The sequence below is a fragment of the Hemitrygon akajei genome, chromosome 17, assembly GCF_048418815.1.
Source record: "Hemitrygon akajei chromosome 17, sHemAka1.3, whole genome shotgun sequence".
Classification (NCBI taxonomy): Eukaryota; Metazoa; Chordata; class Chondrichthyes; order Myliobatiformes; family Dasyatidae; genus Hemitrygon; species Hemitrygon akajei.
The window spans coordinates 57,032,841-57,052,424 of record NC_133140.1 but is presented as its reverse complement, the minus strand read 5'-3'; the positions used below and the strand labels follow the sequence as shown (position 1 = coordinate 57,052,424).

The 19,584-nt window shown below is 39.0% G+C and overlaps 1 protein-coding gene across 4 annotated transcripts in view; it reads right to left on the bottom strand.

Annotated features, from left to right (window-relative positions):
• The window catches only part of zfpm1 (zinc finger protein, FOG family member 1), a 205,190-nt gene that overhangs the window by 119,883 nt on the left and 65,723 nt on the right, over positions 1 to 19,584 (bottom strand). For all 4 annotated transcript variants that reach the window (XM_073070199.1, XM_073070198.1, XM_073070200.1 and 1 more), the window contains one exon: positions 13,840 to 13,935. In XM_073070199.1, the coding sequence (XP_072926300.1) occupies positions 13,840 to 13,935 (96 nt within the window). The remainder of the gene's footprint in view (positions 1 to 13,839; positions 13,936 to 19,584) is intronic.

Sequence of the window (19,584 nt, the reverse complement as noted above, 5' to 3'; positions counted from 1 at the left end):
TAGAAACATAGAAAACACACAGCACAATACAGGCCCTTCGGCACACAAAGCTGTGCCGATCATGTCCCTACCTTAGAACTACCTAGGCTTTACCATAGCCCTCTATATTCCCAAGCTCCATGTAGCCATCCAGAAGTCTCTTAAAAGACCCTAACATTTCCACCTCTACAAATGCTGCCGGCAGCCCATTCCACACACTCACTACTCTCTGTGTAAAAAAAGTTAATGCTATACCATTAATGCTATATTCTGCCATAATATTTGGGGAGAAGGCAGGAATGGGGAACTGATTGTGGATGATCAGCCATGATCACATTGAATAGCAGTGCTGGCTTGAAGGGCCGAATGGCCTACTGCTACCCCTATTGTCTATTGTCTACCAAAATCAACCACCTCATACATATCTGGGTTGAACTCGATGTGCCACTTCTCAGCCCAGTTTTACATCCTATCATTGTCCTGTTGTAACCTCTGATAGCCCTCCACAGTATCCACAACACCCCCAATCTTTGTGTCATCAGGAAATTTACTAACCCATCCCTCCACTTCCTCATCCAGGTCATTTATAAAAATCACAATGGTCCCTGAGGCACACCGCTGGTCACCGGCCTCCATGCAGAATATGACCCGTCTGCAACCACTCTTTGCCTTTTGTGGGCAAGCCAGTTCTGGATCCACAAAGCAATGTTCCCTTGGATCCCATGCCTCTTTCCTTTCTCAATAAGTCATGCATGGGGTACCTTATCAAATGCCTTGCTGAAATCCATATATACTACATCTATGGCTCTACTTTCATCAATGTGTTTAGTCATATCCTCAAAAAAATTCAATCAGGCTCGTAAGGCACGACCTGCCTTTGACAAAGCCAAGCTGACTATTCCTAATCATATTATGCCTCTCTCAATGTTCATAAATCCTCTCAGGATCTCAGGATCTTCTCCATCACCTTACCAACCACTGAAGTAAGACTCACTGCTCTATAATTTCCTCGGCTATCCCTACTCCCTTTCTTGAATAAGGGAACAACATCCGCAACCCTCCAATCCTCTGGAACCTCTCCTGTCCTCATTGATGATGCAAAGATCAATGTCAGAGGCTCAGCAATCTCTTCCCTCCCTTCTCACAGTAGCCTGGGGTACATCCTGTCTGGTCCCGGTGACTTTTTGAACTTGATGCTTTCCAAAAGCTCCAGACACATCATCTTCCTTAACAACTACATTCTCAAGCTTTTCAGTCCACTGCAAGTCATCCCTACAATTGCCAAGATCCTTTTCCATAGTGAATACTGAAGCAAAGTATTCATTAATTACCTCTGCTATTTCCTCCGGTTCCATACACACTTTTCCACTGTCACACTTGATTGGTCCTCTTCTCTCACATCTTATCCTCTTGCTCTTCACATACTTGTAGAATGCCTTGGGGTTTTCCTTAATCCTGTTCGCCAAGGCCTTCTCATAATCCCTTCTGGCTCTCCTAATTTCATTCTTAAACTTCCTGTTAGCCTTATAATCTCCTAGATTCCTATCATTACCTAGTTTTTTAAACCTTTCGTAAGCTCTTCTTTTCTTCCTGACTAGATTTATAAAAGCCTTTTTACACCACGGATCTTGTACCCTACCATCCTTTCCATGTCTCATTGGAATGTGCCTACTCAGAACCCCACACAAATATCCCCTGAACATTTGCCACATTTCTTCTGTATGTTTGCCTGAGAACACCTGTTTCCAGTTTATGCTTCCAAGTTCCTGCCTGATAGCCTCATATTTCCCCTTACTCCAATTAAACGTTTCCCTAACTTGTCTGTTTCTATCCCTCTCCAATGCTATGGTACAGGGGATAGAATTGTGTTCACTATCTCCAAAATGCTCTCCCACTGAGAGACCTGACACCTGACCAGGTTCATTTCCCATAACCATTCCATTTTTTCCCCTTTTGGATGTACATCTAATTCTCTTTTGTATGCTGTAATTGAATCTGCCACTACTACTACTACTACCATAGACAATGCATGTTAAAAAAATCCTCATGTTAATTTATGATCTGTTTGTAAGTCACTTCTTTTTGAGCTATAATCCACACACGGGAATGTATTTTCCCCTCCACCTACTCTGTCCCTTGCCCAATATCTCTATTGAATATTGCGTAAGCAACTCTGTCCAAGGAGAACAATCCCAAATTCTCCAATTTAGCCACATTTTCCAGGAAATATTTTATAGTAAATTGTTTCTGCACTCATTCTATATCCTTGGATCTTTCCTAAAGTCTGGCATCCAGAACTGAACAAAACTCTAGCTTTGAATGAACCACTGCTTCCCTTCAACCAATTGGTTCTTGAATTGCCAGCAAAACCTTAATCACTACAGTTTAGCACACTATGACTACTTTAATCACTTTGCATTAAAATGGACTTTGTTCTTGTTTGATCCAATTGTATTACTTATTGTAAAAATTGGGTATAATTTATGATTAATTAATTTTTTTCTTATGAATGCTGTTAATATAATGTTATGTGCCTGCATTGCCGCTGCCAGTAAGATTTTCATTGCACACGTGCATTCATGGATGTGCATATGACAATAAACTCAACTTTTGAACCAGTGTTTTACAAAGACATCATAATTTTCTGCCCCTTCTTCTTCAGACTTCTATTTATAAAACTAAGGATCCAATTTACTTTTTTCAGAAACAATTTTTCTCAACTTGCTTTACCATTTTCAATAAACTGTGCATTTATACCTTCAGGAAGGGGTCTGTTCTTGTCCCCCTTCTTAGCATCTTCTCATTCTTCCTACTAATATATAATTGGACTATCTATCTGCCATTTCCCCAGCCTCTACATCCAAATAAACTTCTAAGAGATATAGTGAATTATTGAACCACTGGAATTTTGTTTGTGCTAATTGAATACACATGGTGAACAATGATGCAAACTTTCAAATATTAAACTTTTTCAAATATTCTTCAAGACCCCGAGATCATTAAAAGAAACAATGAGTGGAAACAAGAGAAAATACCTAAACAAACTTCTTAAATTTTATTAGTATTTTGAACAGGAACCAAAATGAGAGAAAAATGTCTGCAACATTTAGACAACAAAGTGTCCTGGCCATATCCCTCCCATCTCTGTGGTTATCCAGTTGACAGCTGCAGACACTGAGACAGCTACCTCAAAAACGCCAACTCTTGCTTCCCCGAATCTCTTTTGCTGATAAGCAAAATAGCTGGAATGTGTCTGATAGTCAGTCTATCACAGAAAGGAGTTTCGCAAAACCCATAATCATCCCACGTATCGTCATCCTGCCATCAGCTCCAGACCACAGAACAATTAATATTCTCAACAATTGCTGCTCCAATGACAGCCTGTAAGATAGTGATAGGATTCTGCAATACAGTATCTTATTAATAAACACTACTCCTTTCACTGCCACAGTTCTTTATGATTGCCTTGGAATTCCATTCTGATTGCTGAGAAATGCCAAACTTTCATTATGTGTGAACTCAGTGACTAAAATTAACAAAGTTAATCACGGAAATCAATGTGTAACACAGCAAAAGCAAAATGTAAAGAAAATACAAAATTCAGCTGAGAATCTTAGAAATAAAAATGATTAAAAGTTAAACTATATTAAAAAGCAATCATGCTAATTTAGATGTAAATTAAATTCTGTTATAGTCTACAATCAGAACTAGAGAATATGCATGTTATATATTATTATTAAAGTACAGTAAAAGGTAACAGTGTAATTAAACAAAGGATTTGGTAGACATCACAAAGAATCCTGCATTGGTTCTTGATTTCGTAATCAATTTGTGCACAAGAATTCTGCACAAAAGACTATTCAAATTCATTTTACCTTTACTCAAATAAATGTCATTTGATAACCATGCCATTCTATCTCCTGGGAGTATGCCCAATGCAGTTTTAATGCAAAAGGTCCTTGCATAGAATCACAAAATGTGGATAAAATAAATAGTTTAGTTTAAATGTATTCAGTATCCCTCTACACACAATGATGCTGTTAGCAGATACTTGACACGGCCCTGGTGGCAGATATAACTTTATATAAAATCCTCTCCACCTTTCCCTGTTGGGAAGTTTCCAAATACTATTCATCAACTCTTTAATAGGAATGAAGAGCAAACTTGTGTGACTTAGTAACACCAATTTTTTTTATTTTACTGAGACATTCATATTTAGCAACATAATGGGGCACAACAAAAGACTTTATGCCAGCCTTTAGGCATAATGTTGAACTTGCTTCACATTGTTTGCTTGGCATTGGACTCACCGAAAATATAGCCCACATACCTTGTCAATATGACTCCTTGTTTCCACATTTATATCATCATTACACTTTGGAAAGTTCTGTCATAATTTCTTGATTAGATGACAACTCATTCAAATCACCATTATCCCCACTATACCACAAAATCATTTGAGTGCATTCCAGCTCTACGCTTTTGTGAATCCTACTACAAACTAATGACACAGCAGTTTGGATTTGCCATGGAGTTGGTATTAGAAAACTTCACCACACCCCAACTTTACCCAATTCAAACTCACTTTACACTGCACTTCATCCCAACAATTAAACCTCATTGCACTTTTTTTTTTGGTTAATTCTCCAAATACAGTGGAAAAACCCAAAGGTAACATAATTAAATGAAGCTTTGAGCTCTGTGCTGTGTAGTAGTTTAAGCTACATATATCTTGCAAAGGCACCATGGAGAAAAAGTTGAAGGTACTGATATTAGATATAATGTTTGATTATGTGGAACAGCAGCCTTTTGGCTGTGACACACAAAAAAACATATGCAGGCTCCTTATAGCTCCTGCAAAGCCCAAGTATCCACCGTGAGGAAATCTTACAAGTGAGGAAATAGAGGATCCAGTTACACAAGAAAGTATTGAGGCCAAAGTCTTGAAGCTTATTGATTAGTTTTGAGGGGATTATATAATTATATAATTATATAATTGAATGCTGAATGCTGAAGACCATTCATCAATGAAGACCATACTGATATATGCATCTTCGCTCTTCAGATATTCCAGGCTTGACTGAAGAGCATCTACTGTTGACCTGTTGTGATGGTGGACAAACTGGAGTGAATTTAAGTTGCTTCTCAGGCAGGAGTTGATGTGGTTCATCAACAACTTCTCTTACAGCACTTCATCAACTGTATGCAAGCGGATAGTCATTGAAGCAGGTCACCACACTCTCCTTAGGCACAGGTACAATTGAAACCTGTTTGAAGCGGGGGTACATCAGATTGCCAATGCAAGAGGTCAAAGATATTGGTGAAAATCAACAGTTGATCAGCACAGGTGTTCAGTACTCAGTCAGGTATGCTGTTTGAGCTGGATACTTTCCATGGGTTCATCTGCCTAACTGATGCTTTCACATTGGCCTCAGAGACTGAAATCATAAGGTCAACCGGGGCTGGGGGAGTTCATTAAGATTCCTCCATGTTTTGATGGCTAAAGTGATCATAAAAGGCATTGAGCTCATTTTGGAGCTTGGTTTCACTTTGTAAGCACTTTGCATGTGTGATGGCTTTCAGAAGATTGCACCTGGACATCCTGTATTTTACTTGGTCTCCAGACCTGAATGCCTCTGACCTGGCCCTCAAAAGATTGTGGATCTCATGGTTCATCCAGAGCTTCTGCTTGGAGAAGACTCAGAATGACTTTGTGCAGACACACCTGTCTACAACTGTTTTAATAAAGTATATGGCACCTATAGTGTATTCATTCAGATCCTTGAACACGGCCCAGTCCACCGACTTGAAGCAATCCCATAGCTGATCCTCCGCCTCCCGTGACCACCTGTTGGTTGTCCTCATCTCTGGAGCCTTGCTCTTCAGCCTCTATCTGTATGCAGGTAGGAGAAAGACAACCAAGTGATCAGATTTGCTGAAATGCGGTCTAGACATGGAGTAGTAGGCATTCCTGATCTTAGTATAGCAGTGGCTGTGCATTGAGACTCCTGGTGCTGCAGGTGATATGTATCCAGACCTTGTCCCCAACTTGTGCAATTGGATCCTTGATTTCCCTACTCACAGACCTCAGTCAGTTCAGATTGGCAACAGCATCTCGTCCACAATCTCCATCAGCACAGGTGCACCACAGGACTGTGTGTTTAGACCTCGCTCTACTCACATTACAGTTATGACTATGTCTATAGGCAAAGCACAGCTCCAATACTGTAACACCACTGTGCAGATGACACCACTGTCGTTGGCTGAATCAATGGTGGTGATAAATCAGAAGGGAGATTGAAAATCTTGCTGAGTGGTGTCACAACAACTACATCTCACTCTGTGACAGCAAGACCAAGAAGCTGATGATTGACAAGGAGGAAACCAGAGGTCTATAAGCTGGTCCTCATCGGGAGATCAGAGGTGGAGAAGGTCAGCAACTTCAAATTTTTTTGTATTAACATTTCAAAGGATCTGTCCTGGGTTCAGCATGTAGGTGTCATCATGAAGAAAGCACGTCAGCACCTCTACTTTCTTAGAAGTTTGCAAAGATTCAGCATGTCATCTAAAACTTTGATAAACTTCTATAGCTACGTGATGGAGAATATATTGACTGGTTGCTCATGGTATGGAAACACCAATTCCCTTGTACAGAAAGACATACAAGAAGTAGTGGATACTGCCCAGTCCATCATGGACACCATAGCCACCACTGAGCACATCTACATGGAGTGCTGTCACAGGAAAGCAGTTCTATCATTAAGGACCCCAACCATCCAGACCATGCTCTCTTCTTGTGGTTGCCACCAGGAAGGTGGTACTGAGTCTCAGGACACAGATCACCAAGTTCAGAAACAGTTATTACCCCTCAACATGAGGCTCTTGAATCAGAAGGGATAACTTCATTTGCCCCATTACTGACGTATTCCCACAACCTGTGGACTCACTTTCAAGGACTTTTCATCTAATATTCTCACTATTTATTGTTTATTCATTATTATTATTATTATTATTATTATTATTATTTCCCTATAATTGCACAGTTTGTTAGCTTTATCAGATTAGCTGTTTGTCCATCCTGTTGGGTGTGGCCTTCCATTGATTCTATTGCATTTCTTGTATTTTCTGTGAATGCCTGCAAGAAATTGAATCCCACCGTTGTATATGGTGACGTACATGTCCTTTGATAGTAAATTTACTTTGAACTTTGTACTTTGAAGCGCACGCTTACTTGAACTTTTTACTTTGAAGTGCACATTTACTTCAGCATTAGCTACAACCGCTGAGATCTTCAAACCATGTAAATGGCACAGGAAATTCAACTGAATTTCAAAGGCATCATATTGAAAACATCCCTGATTCACTGAATCAAAGGTACCTTAGGTAGTGGGTACAGTCATTTCCAAATTTAATATGAAGAAAATTTATAAGATGATGAAATGAAATGATCACCTGATCTGATAGAAAGGAGAATACTTCAGTAATAGAATACTGAGGTGGAAGTGGTAAAATTCCACATGGGGGCGGGGTGAGGGGGTGCTGCAGGGGAATGCATCAGGTTTGTATAACTCTGGGAAGGTTGAGGACGAAAAACTGAAAGACTTTCATCACTAATTTTCAAATCATTAATACCTGGTATAACCTGCAGGCACAAAACTATGAAAGCTTGGAAACAAACCTTATATACTAAGCTATAATTTAGTCACATTACATAACACCACATTTCAAACTAAAACAAAATATTTTTGATGCATTTCACTCTCAAAAGGTCACAGCTCATGAGCACCAGATTAAATTTGCAAGTTATTGATTGACTATTCAGAGTAAACAGCATTTAGATGTCCTTAGAGATGCAATAATGGTTCTTTTGTTAAGTCAAAAAGAAATCAAGGTGACATTTCTCCTGAAAAATTAATTTTCTATTAACTTTGTCAAACATAAGATGTTGAAAGTTACAAGAAAGCCTATGCTAACTAGTCCCTTAGATGAAAATTAACATGCCATGCACCAGAAGTGTATAAGCAATTTAAGTGCACAATGTACAGATCATAAATAGCTCATAAAATCCATAAATCCATAAAATAACTTACAACTTTTAATGCAACATTTGATAAAAATAGCTCTCCTTCTGGCCAACTTCAGCATGTGTTGCTTCCCAAGCTACATTAATATGATTAATTGCAATGCTTATCAATATCTTAATCTATAAAGGCAACAGCAAACACATCTAGATCCAGGTACTACATTTGTTAATAAGCATCTGTTGTTTTCTTTTCATCCACCTGTTTTCCAGCTAATCAGTTTGTTAGAAAACATAACTGCTATGAACATTGCACACAATCCACAGCAGCTCTGCATTAACAACTTGGCAATATTTCTGATGTTACTTTGTGAAGTCATATTTTCAATGGAATACAACTGTCTGCTCAGTGGCCCCAACAGCACAACCAGCAATATTGTTAATACAACAACACACACAAAGTGCTGGAGGAACTCAGCAGGCCAGGCAGCGTCTGTGGAAATGAGTAAACAGCAGACATTTCAGGCCGAGACCATTCATCAGGACTGGAAAGGAAGGGGGAAAGAGTTAGACCAAGAACATGGGGGGAGGGGAGGAAGTCATACAAGGTGGTAGGTGATAGGTAAAAAGGGGGGGATGGGGAGATGAGAAATGAAGTAAAGAGCTGGGAAGTTGATTGGTGAAAGAGATAAAGGGCTGAAGAAGTGGGTATCTGATAGCAGAGAACAGAAGACAATGGAAGAAAGGGAAGGGGGAAGAGCACCAGAAGGAGATGATGAGAGGTAAGGGGAGAAGGTGTGAGTGGGAAGGAGGAATGGGGAATGGTAAAGGGTGAGGGGGAGGGGAAGTTCAATAGATCAATATTCATGCCATCAGGTTGGAGGCTACCCAGGCGAAGTACAAACTTGGCTTCTCCAACCTGAGTGTGGTCTCATCATGGCAGTAGAGAATGCCAAGAAATGATATGTCAGAATAGGAATGAGAAGTAGAATTGAAATGGGTAGCTGCCAGAAAAATCACACTTTTTGTGGCAGGCAGAGCATAAGTGCTCAGCAAAGCCGTCTTCAAATCTACGTTTTGTCTCACCGATACACAGGAGGTCACACTGGGAGTACCAGATACAGTAGGAGAATCCAGACCCACAGGTGAAGTGTCACCTCATCTGGAAGGACTGTTTGAGGCCCTGACTGGTCGTGAGGGAGATGTGGCACTTGTTCCACTTGCAAGGATAAGTGTCAGGAGGGAGATCAGTGGGGAGGGACAAGTGGACAAGGGAATCGCACAGGGAGTGATCCCTGCAGAAAGCAGAAAGTGGTAATAAATTCACTTTGAACTTTGATTTGACATCAGACCTTGAGATTCTTAGCAATAAAACTACATTTACAGCTCCTTTTATTCTTAAGATTAAAAAATATTATTCATAATTTCTCCATTACTGGAAGCAGATTTAAAAAGGGGTCAGAACTTTATCCTGAGATTTAAAACTCAGATTTTAAATCAGAGATTTAAAACTAAAAAATTACCAATTCCTTATAGTATACAGTCGATTCCGGTTGGGCCATTGGTTAATTGGGGCAGCCCCTTGCTTGGTACAACTCTTAAAAGAACAAAATCTGGTTGAGAAAATTGCTGGGATTCCCTTCATCTATTTGGGACACTATTCCATTTAATTGGGGCAGGTGACTGTTGCTGAACAGGCTCCAACTAGTAACAGTCACTATGTGGCCATTAGATGCCACACTGTGCTTCAGGCAAACATCTTTTAAATAGACACATACAACAAGCTGGAGGAACTCAGCAGGTCGGGCAGCATCCGTAGAAACGAGCAGTCAATGTTTCGGGCCGAGACCCTTCATCAGGACTGAAGAGGGAGGGGGCAGGGGGCTTATAAAGAAGGTGGGGGGAGGGTGGGAAGGAGAAGGCTGGTGGGTGTCAGGTTAAAAACCAATCAGAGGAAAGACATATTCCCAAAAATAAGACGTGGCTGTGGTCAGGACATGATCGAAGAGTCGGAGGGAGGCAGAGATCACAGAGGGTGAGCAGTGAGAAAGGGTCTCACTGATCTCCCGTCGAAGAGAAGATATAAACTTCTTCAGGGTAGGCATACCTCGAAGAGACTTTGCAGCGGAGTAATGAATAGTAAACACAAAGTACACTGCAGATGCTGTGGTCAAATCAACACATACAATAAGCTGGAGGTTGTGGTCAAACCTGCTGAGTTCCTCCAGCTTGTTGTATGTGTTGATTTGACCACAGCATCTGCAGTGTACTTTGTGTTTACTATCTTTTAAATAGCATCTATTGCGTTTGTTTGCTTTCAAAAAGCAGTGACTTTGTCTCTAAAAGTTGGTGAGAAATAAGCAGTAAGACAACTTTGAACTGTTTTGCTCACTGCAGTTTCAAGCATTCAGACTTGCAGATGCCAGAAATGGCTGGGAGTGAAAATGAAATGATTAAACTACTTCAACAAGTTAGGAACCAGGAAGAACTTGAAGGTATCGATGAACATCCTGAACATTACAATGAAATTGAAGATTTGCAGGATACAACCAACGATAGCATAGTACAAAGACAGTCCATTATCTCCACTAGGTGTTTGCACTTATTTTGTTTATTGTGTACACTGGATGAATTTCTCTGTTGATAATTATTATAAACTAATACACAGTTTTATAGTATTGTCATACTATTTATTGGCAGTGTTCTAACTTGTTTCAACATTTCATTTAAATACATAATTTGTTACTCAATTGATCTTTATTTTATACTGTGTTAGCCATTCCCATGAAACTTCCGCCACTTGGGCCAAAATATACCACCCCCAAGTTGTCCCAATTAACCAGAATCCACGGTATTTGGCAATTTTAAAATGGCAGCTTTGAATCTATTTTATAAACTATAAAAATACATCAACACTGTTTACTAGTTAATGTGAAGTCTTTGCCTATCTCCCAAATGTCAACAATTCCCATCTTCACATAAGGAATGCAAACTTTATAGACGGGTAACTCAAAGGGTGGCTAATGAAGCTACATCTTATCAGATTCAAATAATAAAGTCAAGACTTTCATTTCACCACTATGAAGTCAAATAGATATATTCTACATTTGAAATTAAATTTAAATTTTTGTTTCTTCACATTTTTTCAATTTATAGAATTAAAAAAACAGATGAAATTGTTGATATATAACATTTCAAGTAGTTTATAAATTCAGCTGATATCCAAGATATTTATTACTCAAAACTGGAACTATACAGAAGGCCAAAAATCAAGGGTATCTTGTAAAGGGCAAAAGCAAATATTATAGTAATAACAATTTTAAAATTACCAAAATAAATCTTTGTGAATACTAACACATTGCAAGGATACTAAACGTTGTGAAAACTGTGTCTATGCTGAGATTTGATGTTTTGGTTTAATTTAAATACAGCCAAGAATCTGAGTGAATTTAAGTTGACAGCTTTTTTGTTAAATGATGTTAAATATTACAGATAATTGGTGGTTTAAAACCCTGGTGAGTAAGCTTTATCTTGGTCTTCCCCTATCATTCCCAATATTTTGCTCACAGCATATGCTTCCTTTGAGCAGTGATATATCACGTGATTTAGAGAATGGCTGATGCTGTTTGTCCGAATTTTCAGCAAATTGCAACAGGGGCTAAAATACTCCAAAGGCAACAGAATTGGAAAACACGACAGCTCAACATAAGACCATAAGTCATAGGAGCAGAATTAGGCCATTTGGCCCATTGAGTCTGTTCCGCCATTCAATCATGGCTGATCCTCTTTTCCCCTCTGTTTACATCTCTGTTTAAAATGGACACCCCTCTATCCTGAGGTTGTGCCCTCTTGTCCTAGACTCAACTACCGTAGGAAACATCCGTTCCACATCTACTCTGTCTAGGCCTTTCAACAGTTGAAGGATTCCCCCTCTCCACCATCCTTCTAAATTCCAGTGACTACAGACCCAGAGCTATCAGATGTTCCTTGTATGATAACCCTTTCATTCCCGGAATCATCCTTGTGAACCTCCTCTGAACCCTCTCCAAAGCCAGCACACCTTTTCTTAGATGAGGGGTCAAAACCTGTTCACAATACTCAAGGTGAGGCCTCACCAGTGCCTTATAAAGCCTCAGCATCACATCCCTGCTCTTGTACTCAAGACCTCTTGAAATGAATACTAACAATGCATTTGCCTTCCTCACCACCAGCTCAACCTGCAAGCTAACCTTTAGGGAATCCTGCACGAGGACTCCCAAGGCCCTTTGCATCTCAGATTTTAGGATTTTCTCCCCATTTAGAAAATAGTCCACACATTTATTTCTACTACCAAAGTGCATGACTGTGCGTTTTCCAGTATTGTATTTCATTTGCCACTTTCTTGCCTATTCTTCTATTCTGTCCAAGTCCTTCTGCAGCCTACCGGTTTCCTCAACACTACGTGCCCTCCACCAATCTTTGTATCATCTACAAGCTTGGTAACAAAGCCATCTACTTCATCATCTAAGTCATTGATTTACAGCATAAAAAGCAGTTCCCAACACCGACCCCTGCGGAACACCACTAGTCACTGGCAGCCAACCAGGAAAGGATCGTTTTATTCCCACTCACTACCTATTACAAAATAATTTTAGAAATTTTTAAGAATAAAGATGAGAAACTGAGGGAGGCTGGTTAACTATATTTAAAATTTGGGTATAGTGCATAAACGTGCAACTGGGGAACAAAATGGCATGGTAGGATCAGGGCTTTGGTGGGCTGTTCGCATGGAACTTGCAGGTTCTCTTGGTGAGTGCATGGGTTTTCTCAAGATGCTCTGTAGAGGTGCCAGTAGATTAATCAGCAGTTGTAAATTGTCCTTTGTATAGGTTAATGGCAAAAAGATCTAAAGATGGACATGTGCGAGACAAAGTAAGTAGCAGGAGTCCCGGGAAATTTTAAAAAAAGGGTAATGGGATTGCCTGCTTGGGAGCTGGCAGGGAGTGGAATTGCCAAATGGCTCACTCTGTATTAACACACACAAAACGGCGGAGGAACTCAGCAGGCCAGGCAGTATCTATGGAAAAGAGTAAACAGTCCTAAAGAAGGGTCTCGGCCTGAAATGTCGACTGATTACTCTTTTCCATAGATGCTGCCTGGTCTGCTACGTTCCTGCAGCATTTTGTGTGTGATGCTTGGCCGCTCTCTGTATTATTTAGTTTATTTATTGAGCGATAAACTATGGAGTAGGCCTTTCCCGCCCTTTGAGCAAAGTCGACCCAGCGACCCCTGACAAACCCGACTTAACCCTAACCTAACCACAGGACAATCAACAATGACTAATTAGCCTATCCGGTATGTATTTGTTCTGTGGGAGGAAACCAGAGGACTCGGAGCAAACCCACACATTCCACAGGGAGGATTTACAGAGACTCCTTACAGAACAGCACCGGAATTGAACTCTGGTACGGCCCAAGCTGTAATAGCATTGTGCTAACCACTAAACAACCATGATACCAGACATGCATCAACTTAAAATTTGCTGATTACCAATACAGGTTAATGTATTATCTAGTCTGGGTAAAAGCAAGATGGAAATTTATTCATCAGGTGCGTAACCACCAATTACATGCACTGCTTCACAAAACATACACAAATTTACATTTACTTCCACCAGGCTTGCATATTCTCCATGGAAACTTTGACAAGAAATTCCCAAGATGCAAGAATAACATAAGCAAAGTGGAGGATATACACCTCAGTAGGTGCGTATAGAATGTACCTAATAAAATGGCCACTGAGTGAAAATTCAGACTATAATTGGTACTTCGTTCTGCAAAAAAAAAACACATCACAGTTACCTGGCAGGTGCCATATTTCAGAATTCTTCTGATCATCTGTTGGGTACTTTACTTCCATTTCTTCAGGAGTCTTTGGTACATCCTGTAACCATTGGTCTAAAATGGCAGAAAAACACCTGTTAATGGCGCGTTCATATAAAGCAACCTTCAAGCATGTATTAAGAGAGACCTAATATTTAGGATCTCTGCATATCTATCAGTACTAATTTGCTTAAAGGCGGATTGCTACATGACTAGAATATATAACAACACAAAAGGAATGAAATTGAAATATTTAAAGGAATTTGTTGCAAAGGTCCTAGAATTTGTAAAGCATAGAAGGATGGTATTTCCCTTTTGTAAGAGCAAATTTCCAGCTGTATTCCCCAGTGCCCTGATAATTTGTTCTTCCTTGGGTATTCAACTTTTTGAATTTTTGAAACCAACAACTGAAACTACATTCACCAGCTTCTCAGACAGTGAATGCTATTCTCAGAGTACTTGTTGCATGCTTCTCCTCTAGATATTAAGCCAATGTCCTCTGACTTTTGTTCTCAATCATTCTTCCAATGTTTCTTTTTATTTATTTAATCTTAATGATTTGAACACTATCAAATCATCTCTCAAACTTTGATAAATATTTCATATTCATCAACCAACTGAACAAAGAAAATACCATGCTAAAATCCCCCAGTCAATGATCAGCAATCTTTTGATGGGTATGAGCATTTAACAACTAGACCCAAGCCTCAACCAGCTCAGCCACATTTAGAGGTCATGTATCAAAAAAGGTTTGCACTTAAGACACTGGTCAGACCGTACAGGCTCCACTTCAATGTTTTGGGATGTTACATATTAAAGCTTAACCTATGGAGCTAGTAAACCACTCGGCATGTCATTAGTACGTTAGAGAAAACCAGGGCATCCGCAGAAAACCCATGCATTCATAAAATGAATATGAAATCTCTTTGCAGGGCAAACCCAACTTCATGATTGAGCATAGGCCCCCAGAGCCATGAGACATCATCCTGAAGTACAGTGTCACATTTTATGTATAAGATGTTAGCAGCTGAGTTGAACTTTAGCAGAGCATTGCAAGCAATTTAAGCAATTGTGGCACATGACAATCATACCCAGGTACAGATGAATTATGAATGGTTTTACAGAGAATTGGAAGACATTACTTGATTACTGTCTTTGGGAATATCTGAGATTTCTAGGGATATTTCCTGTTGAGCCTTTAGAAAATGAGGAAAAGTAAGTTTATGTTTGAGACTGAAATTAGATATTGATGACGGTGGAATTAGAATTGACATTGGTTCCAAACTTCAGCTGTCCTGCATTGGAAAATCAAAACTACAATTAAAGAGAGCAAAAAGCAAACTGCTGGTGGAACGTGACAGATCTGAAAGCCTCTGTGGCTGCAAAGACATAGTCAGCGTTCCACGTCAAGATCCTGTAAATGGTGTTCTTTTAGCTTACATTTGCGCAATCTAAGAAAAATACACCTCACATTCAAGTCAAGTCAAGTCACTTTTTATTGTCATTTCGACCATAACTGCTGGTACAGTGCATAGTAAAAACGAGACAGCATTTTTCAGGTCTATGGTGCTACATGAAACAGTACAAAAACTACACAGAACTGCGTGAAAACAACACAGAAAGAAACTACACTAGACTACAGACCTATCCAGGACTGCATAAAGTGCACAAAACAGTGCAGGCATTACAATAAATAATAGACAAGACAACAGGCACTGTAGAGGGCAGTTCCACTGATAGCTCCCATCTCAATGGTATGAACATTGAATTTCCCAAATTCAGGTAATTTATATTTTTTCTCTCTCTTGCTGATCCACCTAGGCTCCTTCAACTCCCCATTTCTAAACCCTCCCAGCCCCATTACCTAATTCCATTCCCCTTACCTACATGATTCCATCTGCCTGTCACCCACACACTTATCTAACCAGATCTCCTAGCCCCTCCTTCATCTGCTCGTCATCCCTCCCTTATCTCATTTCTAGCTATCACCTTGCATCTTTACCATCTCATGCCTCCACTCTTCACTTTTCAGCCTGTCTCTACATTGCCCATCCTCTCACCTCACCTGCTTCCATCTACTCTTTAAATTTCTCTCCTTGTCTGTCTCTGCTTTCCATCCACCGGCCAATATCTTATAACTTCATTCTTTCATCCTCTGTAAGACCATAAAACCTCTCACATCCACTTCCACCTATTGCCTGCCAGCCCCTGCCTAACCCATCCCTGTCACCTCTATAGCGGCTACCTGCCCTCTACATTCTCAATGCTGATGGAAGCTCTTGATCCACAACACTGCAATCCCTTTTCTTTTACAGATGCTTCATGATCGGCTAAGTGCATCTAGCAGGTGTTTTTTTTAGCTCCGAATTACAGCATCTGCAAACTCCAGAAATACTGAGATTTGGTATTCAGCTTTATTCTACAACAAATCATTTCTGCAATCAAGTACTGAAAAACTATATTTGAATTAAAATAACTTCCTCTTTGAATGCAATATTACATATCTCAATGAAAAAAATGCTCATTACATCCTTTTATACAATTTTTAAAAAATTATGTACATGACTGAGATTTCTTCTGCCAGATATTGTAGAAGAGAAAACAAGGAATGCAAGGGAATATTATTGGGCGTTCTGTAAACTGCTACCATAGTCCATTAATACACAATTGTTCTTTCAGAGTATGCTTGCAGGAAAAAAAAGTTCAGGAAAATTATTTGGATGTGGTCCAAAAAAGGCAGCTTGCTTTCACCAGACTTTGCCCTCATTGTATAAAAGGGAAGTGTATGCTTATCAGATTGAGCTGGGATGGGAATTATGCTTAGGGAGTTTGGAAGCAGAATGTACGTTACACCTGGTACTGGCTTGTTTGTCAAAACGATAAGTTGATAAACAATATTAAGGTTGGACAAGGCCTATATTCCTAATTGACTATTTCTTTTAAAAGGAAAAGATAAGAATTTGAAGGGAGAATAATCTGTTTCTTTATTTATTGCTACCTCTATAGCTATATTCTGAAAAGTTTTCTATCTTTATTAATATGATTTTGTTATCTTCACAATATTGATAATCTAAAAGTTACTGACGTGGCAGAATAGAGGTGTATGACAGTTAACGATTTGAAATATTAGTTAACATGGATTCAATATAAAGACAAACATGTACTTTGGGCAATAACTTGTAACACTGTCACAGGGAAAGTAAATAGGTGAACTTATCAAATAAGTCTAGCTGCCATAAACTTAGGAAAATATCTTTATCAAATTACTATGAAACATATGTAACAGTTAAGGCACATCAGTGCCCATCATATTATACAAATAATTCTAGCACTATATTATATGTGTTTTCAAACAGAGACAGGATGAACCCATTGTGCTTATAATTAACTGGTCATTGGTTAACAACATGGCCCCAGTTTTCTGCTCTTGGTATAAAACTGCACAACATTGTGTTCCAGCCGAATCTTGAGTTTTTGACTGAGAATGGCAAGTAGAAGTTAATTTCCTTTTTAAATTTTGTTTAATGAAATGTATTTCATTGTCTTTGTCAATTAAATTTATTGATGAATTTAGCTTTCAGCAGTGTAAATGTCATCCAAGAGGACCACAACCTTGTCATAGGGCTTAGAGGCTTGTGTACCTCAATGACATGGAAACCTATGTTGGCTGGAGTCAGAGTTTTGGCTCCTAATAGGGTCACCCATGTCAAACAGGTCAAAGGGTTGAAGCCAGACTCCACGTTCAGGGGTTCAGCTGAGGGCTAACAACTCTGACACGGCATCAGCAATGAAGAATCCTTCCACATCTAAGTGTGACGGTATTCTTGAATTTCCACCTGGGACTTGCATGATTAATGGTAGTGAAAACCGAGCTACTGACACGACGAATGAAGTCCTGACCACTATCAGAGATGGAGGACTTTCAATGCTGCCCTAAATTCCTGTGGCATAACAGGCAGTGGGTAGTTGTAAATGTGTTGGAATATCTGTTTCAATAATAGTTTTAAACTTTTGGGTGAAATACATAATTGGAGATATTTGCTGAGAAATTCATTTTCTGCCAATATTATTTACAAATTGTACGTGTGGTGTTTTGTATTCTGCATCTGAAAATTACTTTAACTGATGTCACCTGAACTCAAACTGGTATTTATTGCTTAACTCAAACTACCCTTGAGAAGACACATAGGCAATCTTCTGGAGTTTTTTTGATCCAAAGATGAAGGAGGAGAGGCAATGGCATACCCAATTAGTATTCAATTACTTATCGGATTAGTGTGTGACATTTATACAAATGTTTTCTTGAAAACAATCTGTAAATGATTATTAGACTGGAAAATGACTCTTGCATGCATCTGCTCCTCTTCTCAGAGGCAACAAGATTGTGCGTTCGTTAGAATTGGTATACACTTGCACCATGAACACATCATTGCGTACAGAAGGTATACATCTCAGAAGACAATGTGCATTATATTCATGATGCTGTAATGTTTGACCATGTCTGCAGGGATCAGAATCATGTTGGGTGGATTAGGGACAGGGAAGTGAGGAAGAAACTTGTGGTATAAATATCAATAGATCATGCTACAAACAAGAATCTACCAATCATATGTGGACACAGTAATTATAAATGTTCTTATCAGTATTTTTAAAAAATTACTGAAATCAAGTAACATGCTCACAGATTTGACTGTTGTAAATACGAATCATATTTTGAAGACAGAGCTGCTGTTAATGATCTTATAGCTGTATGATGCATTTCAATTTTGACCAAAAGCAGAGATTGCCTTGATCCAGTCAGGAACCCTTAGATTAGCATGGGGTTTCAGAATTCTAGCTTTTGTTGGGTTATAAATCTAGCAGATAACGCTTAAGGAGTAGATATTACTTATTTCAACTTGATACGGCATTTCTTAATCTTCCACATAAAAGCACGGAGGATGACAAAATATTAAGGCTGTACCGATGCATGTCTGGTGGTTATATAAAAGGCCTTGGTATGTAAACCAATTTTACTAAAAAGCTCAAATAAGTGAATTAGATAACTATAAGGTTAAATCACACAATGGATCAATGATCAAACACTGTCTGTTATTTTTATAAATTGCTTATTGCTTTTGGAGGGCAAAACTTTTCAAGTTTGCTGATGACAAAAGGTAACTTGCTGTGTTGATGAATTTCTGAATATTGAGATAAATCTACACTGGTGATATGAACAGAGAGATGGCTTCTCTGTGAAGTGTGAAAGCATGAGAGGAAACAACGTGGAACACATTAACTGATAATGTAGTTAAGGTTGCAGAGCAGAAAAGATTGAGACATTTTGTTACTTCATTATTTATAGGGCCAGTAGAAAACAAAGAAATTGTTGGCAAACATATGCCGGCCTTTAATTACAAGTCAAGATTGCATACTAATTTGGTATCATTCAGAAATATATAATCAGAGCTGGAACTGATTACAAAATGAAAAATTTTTACAAAGATCCATGCAGGACTCATCCATGCAAACATCACATTGAAGAAAAGTGATAATCATGTCTCTTCTCTAGAATGCAAGTAACATTATAACTTGACACATGAAAGAAAAGGACTTTAGCATTTTCATTGGTATTGATAATTAGTTTCCAGGGAAGCTTTCCTTGTGGCTATACAACTGAAAGATTTGAAAGTAGTTCAAAATTATAAAAGTAAAACAAGAAATCTAGTTCATTTTCTAAGATAA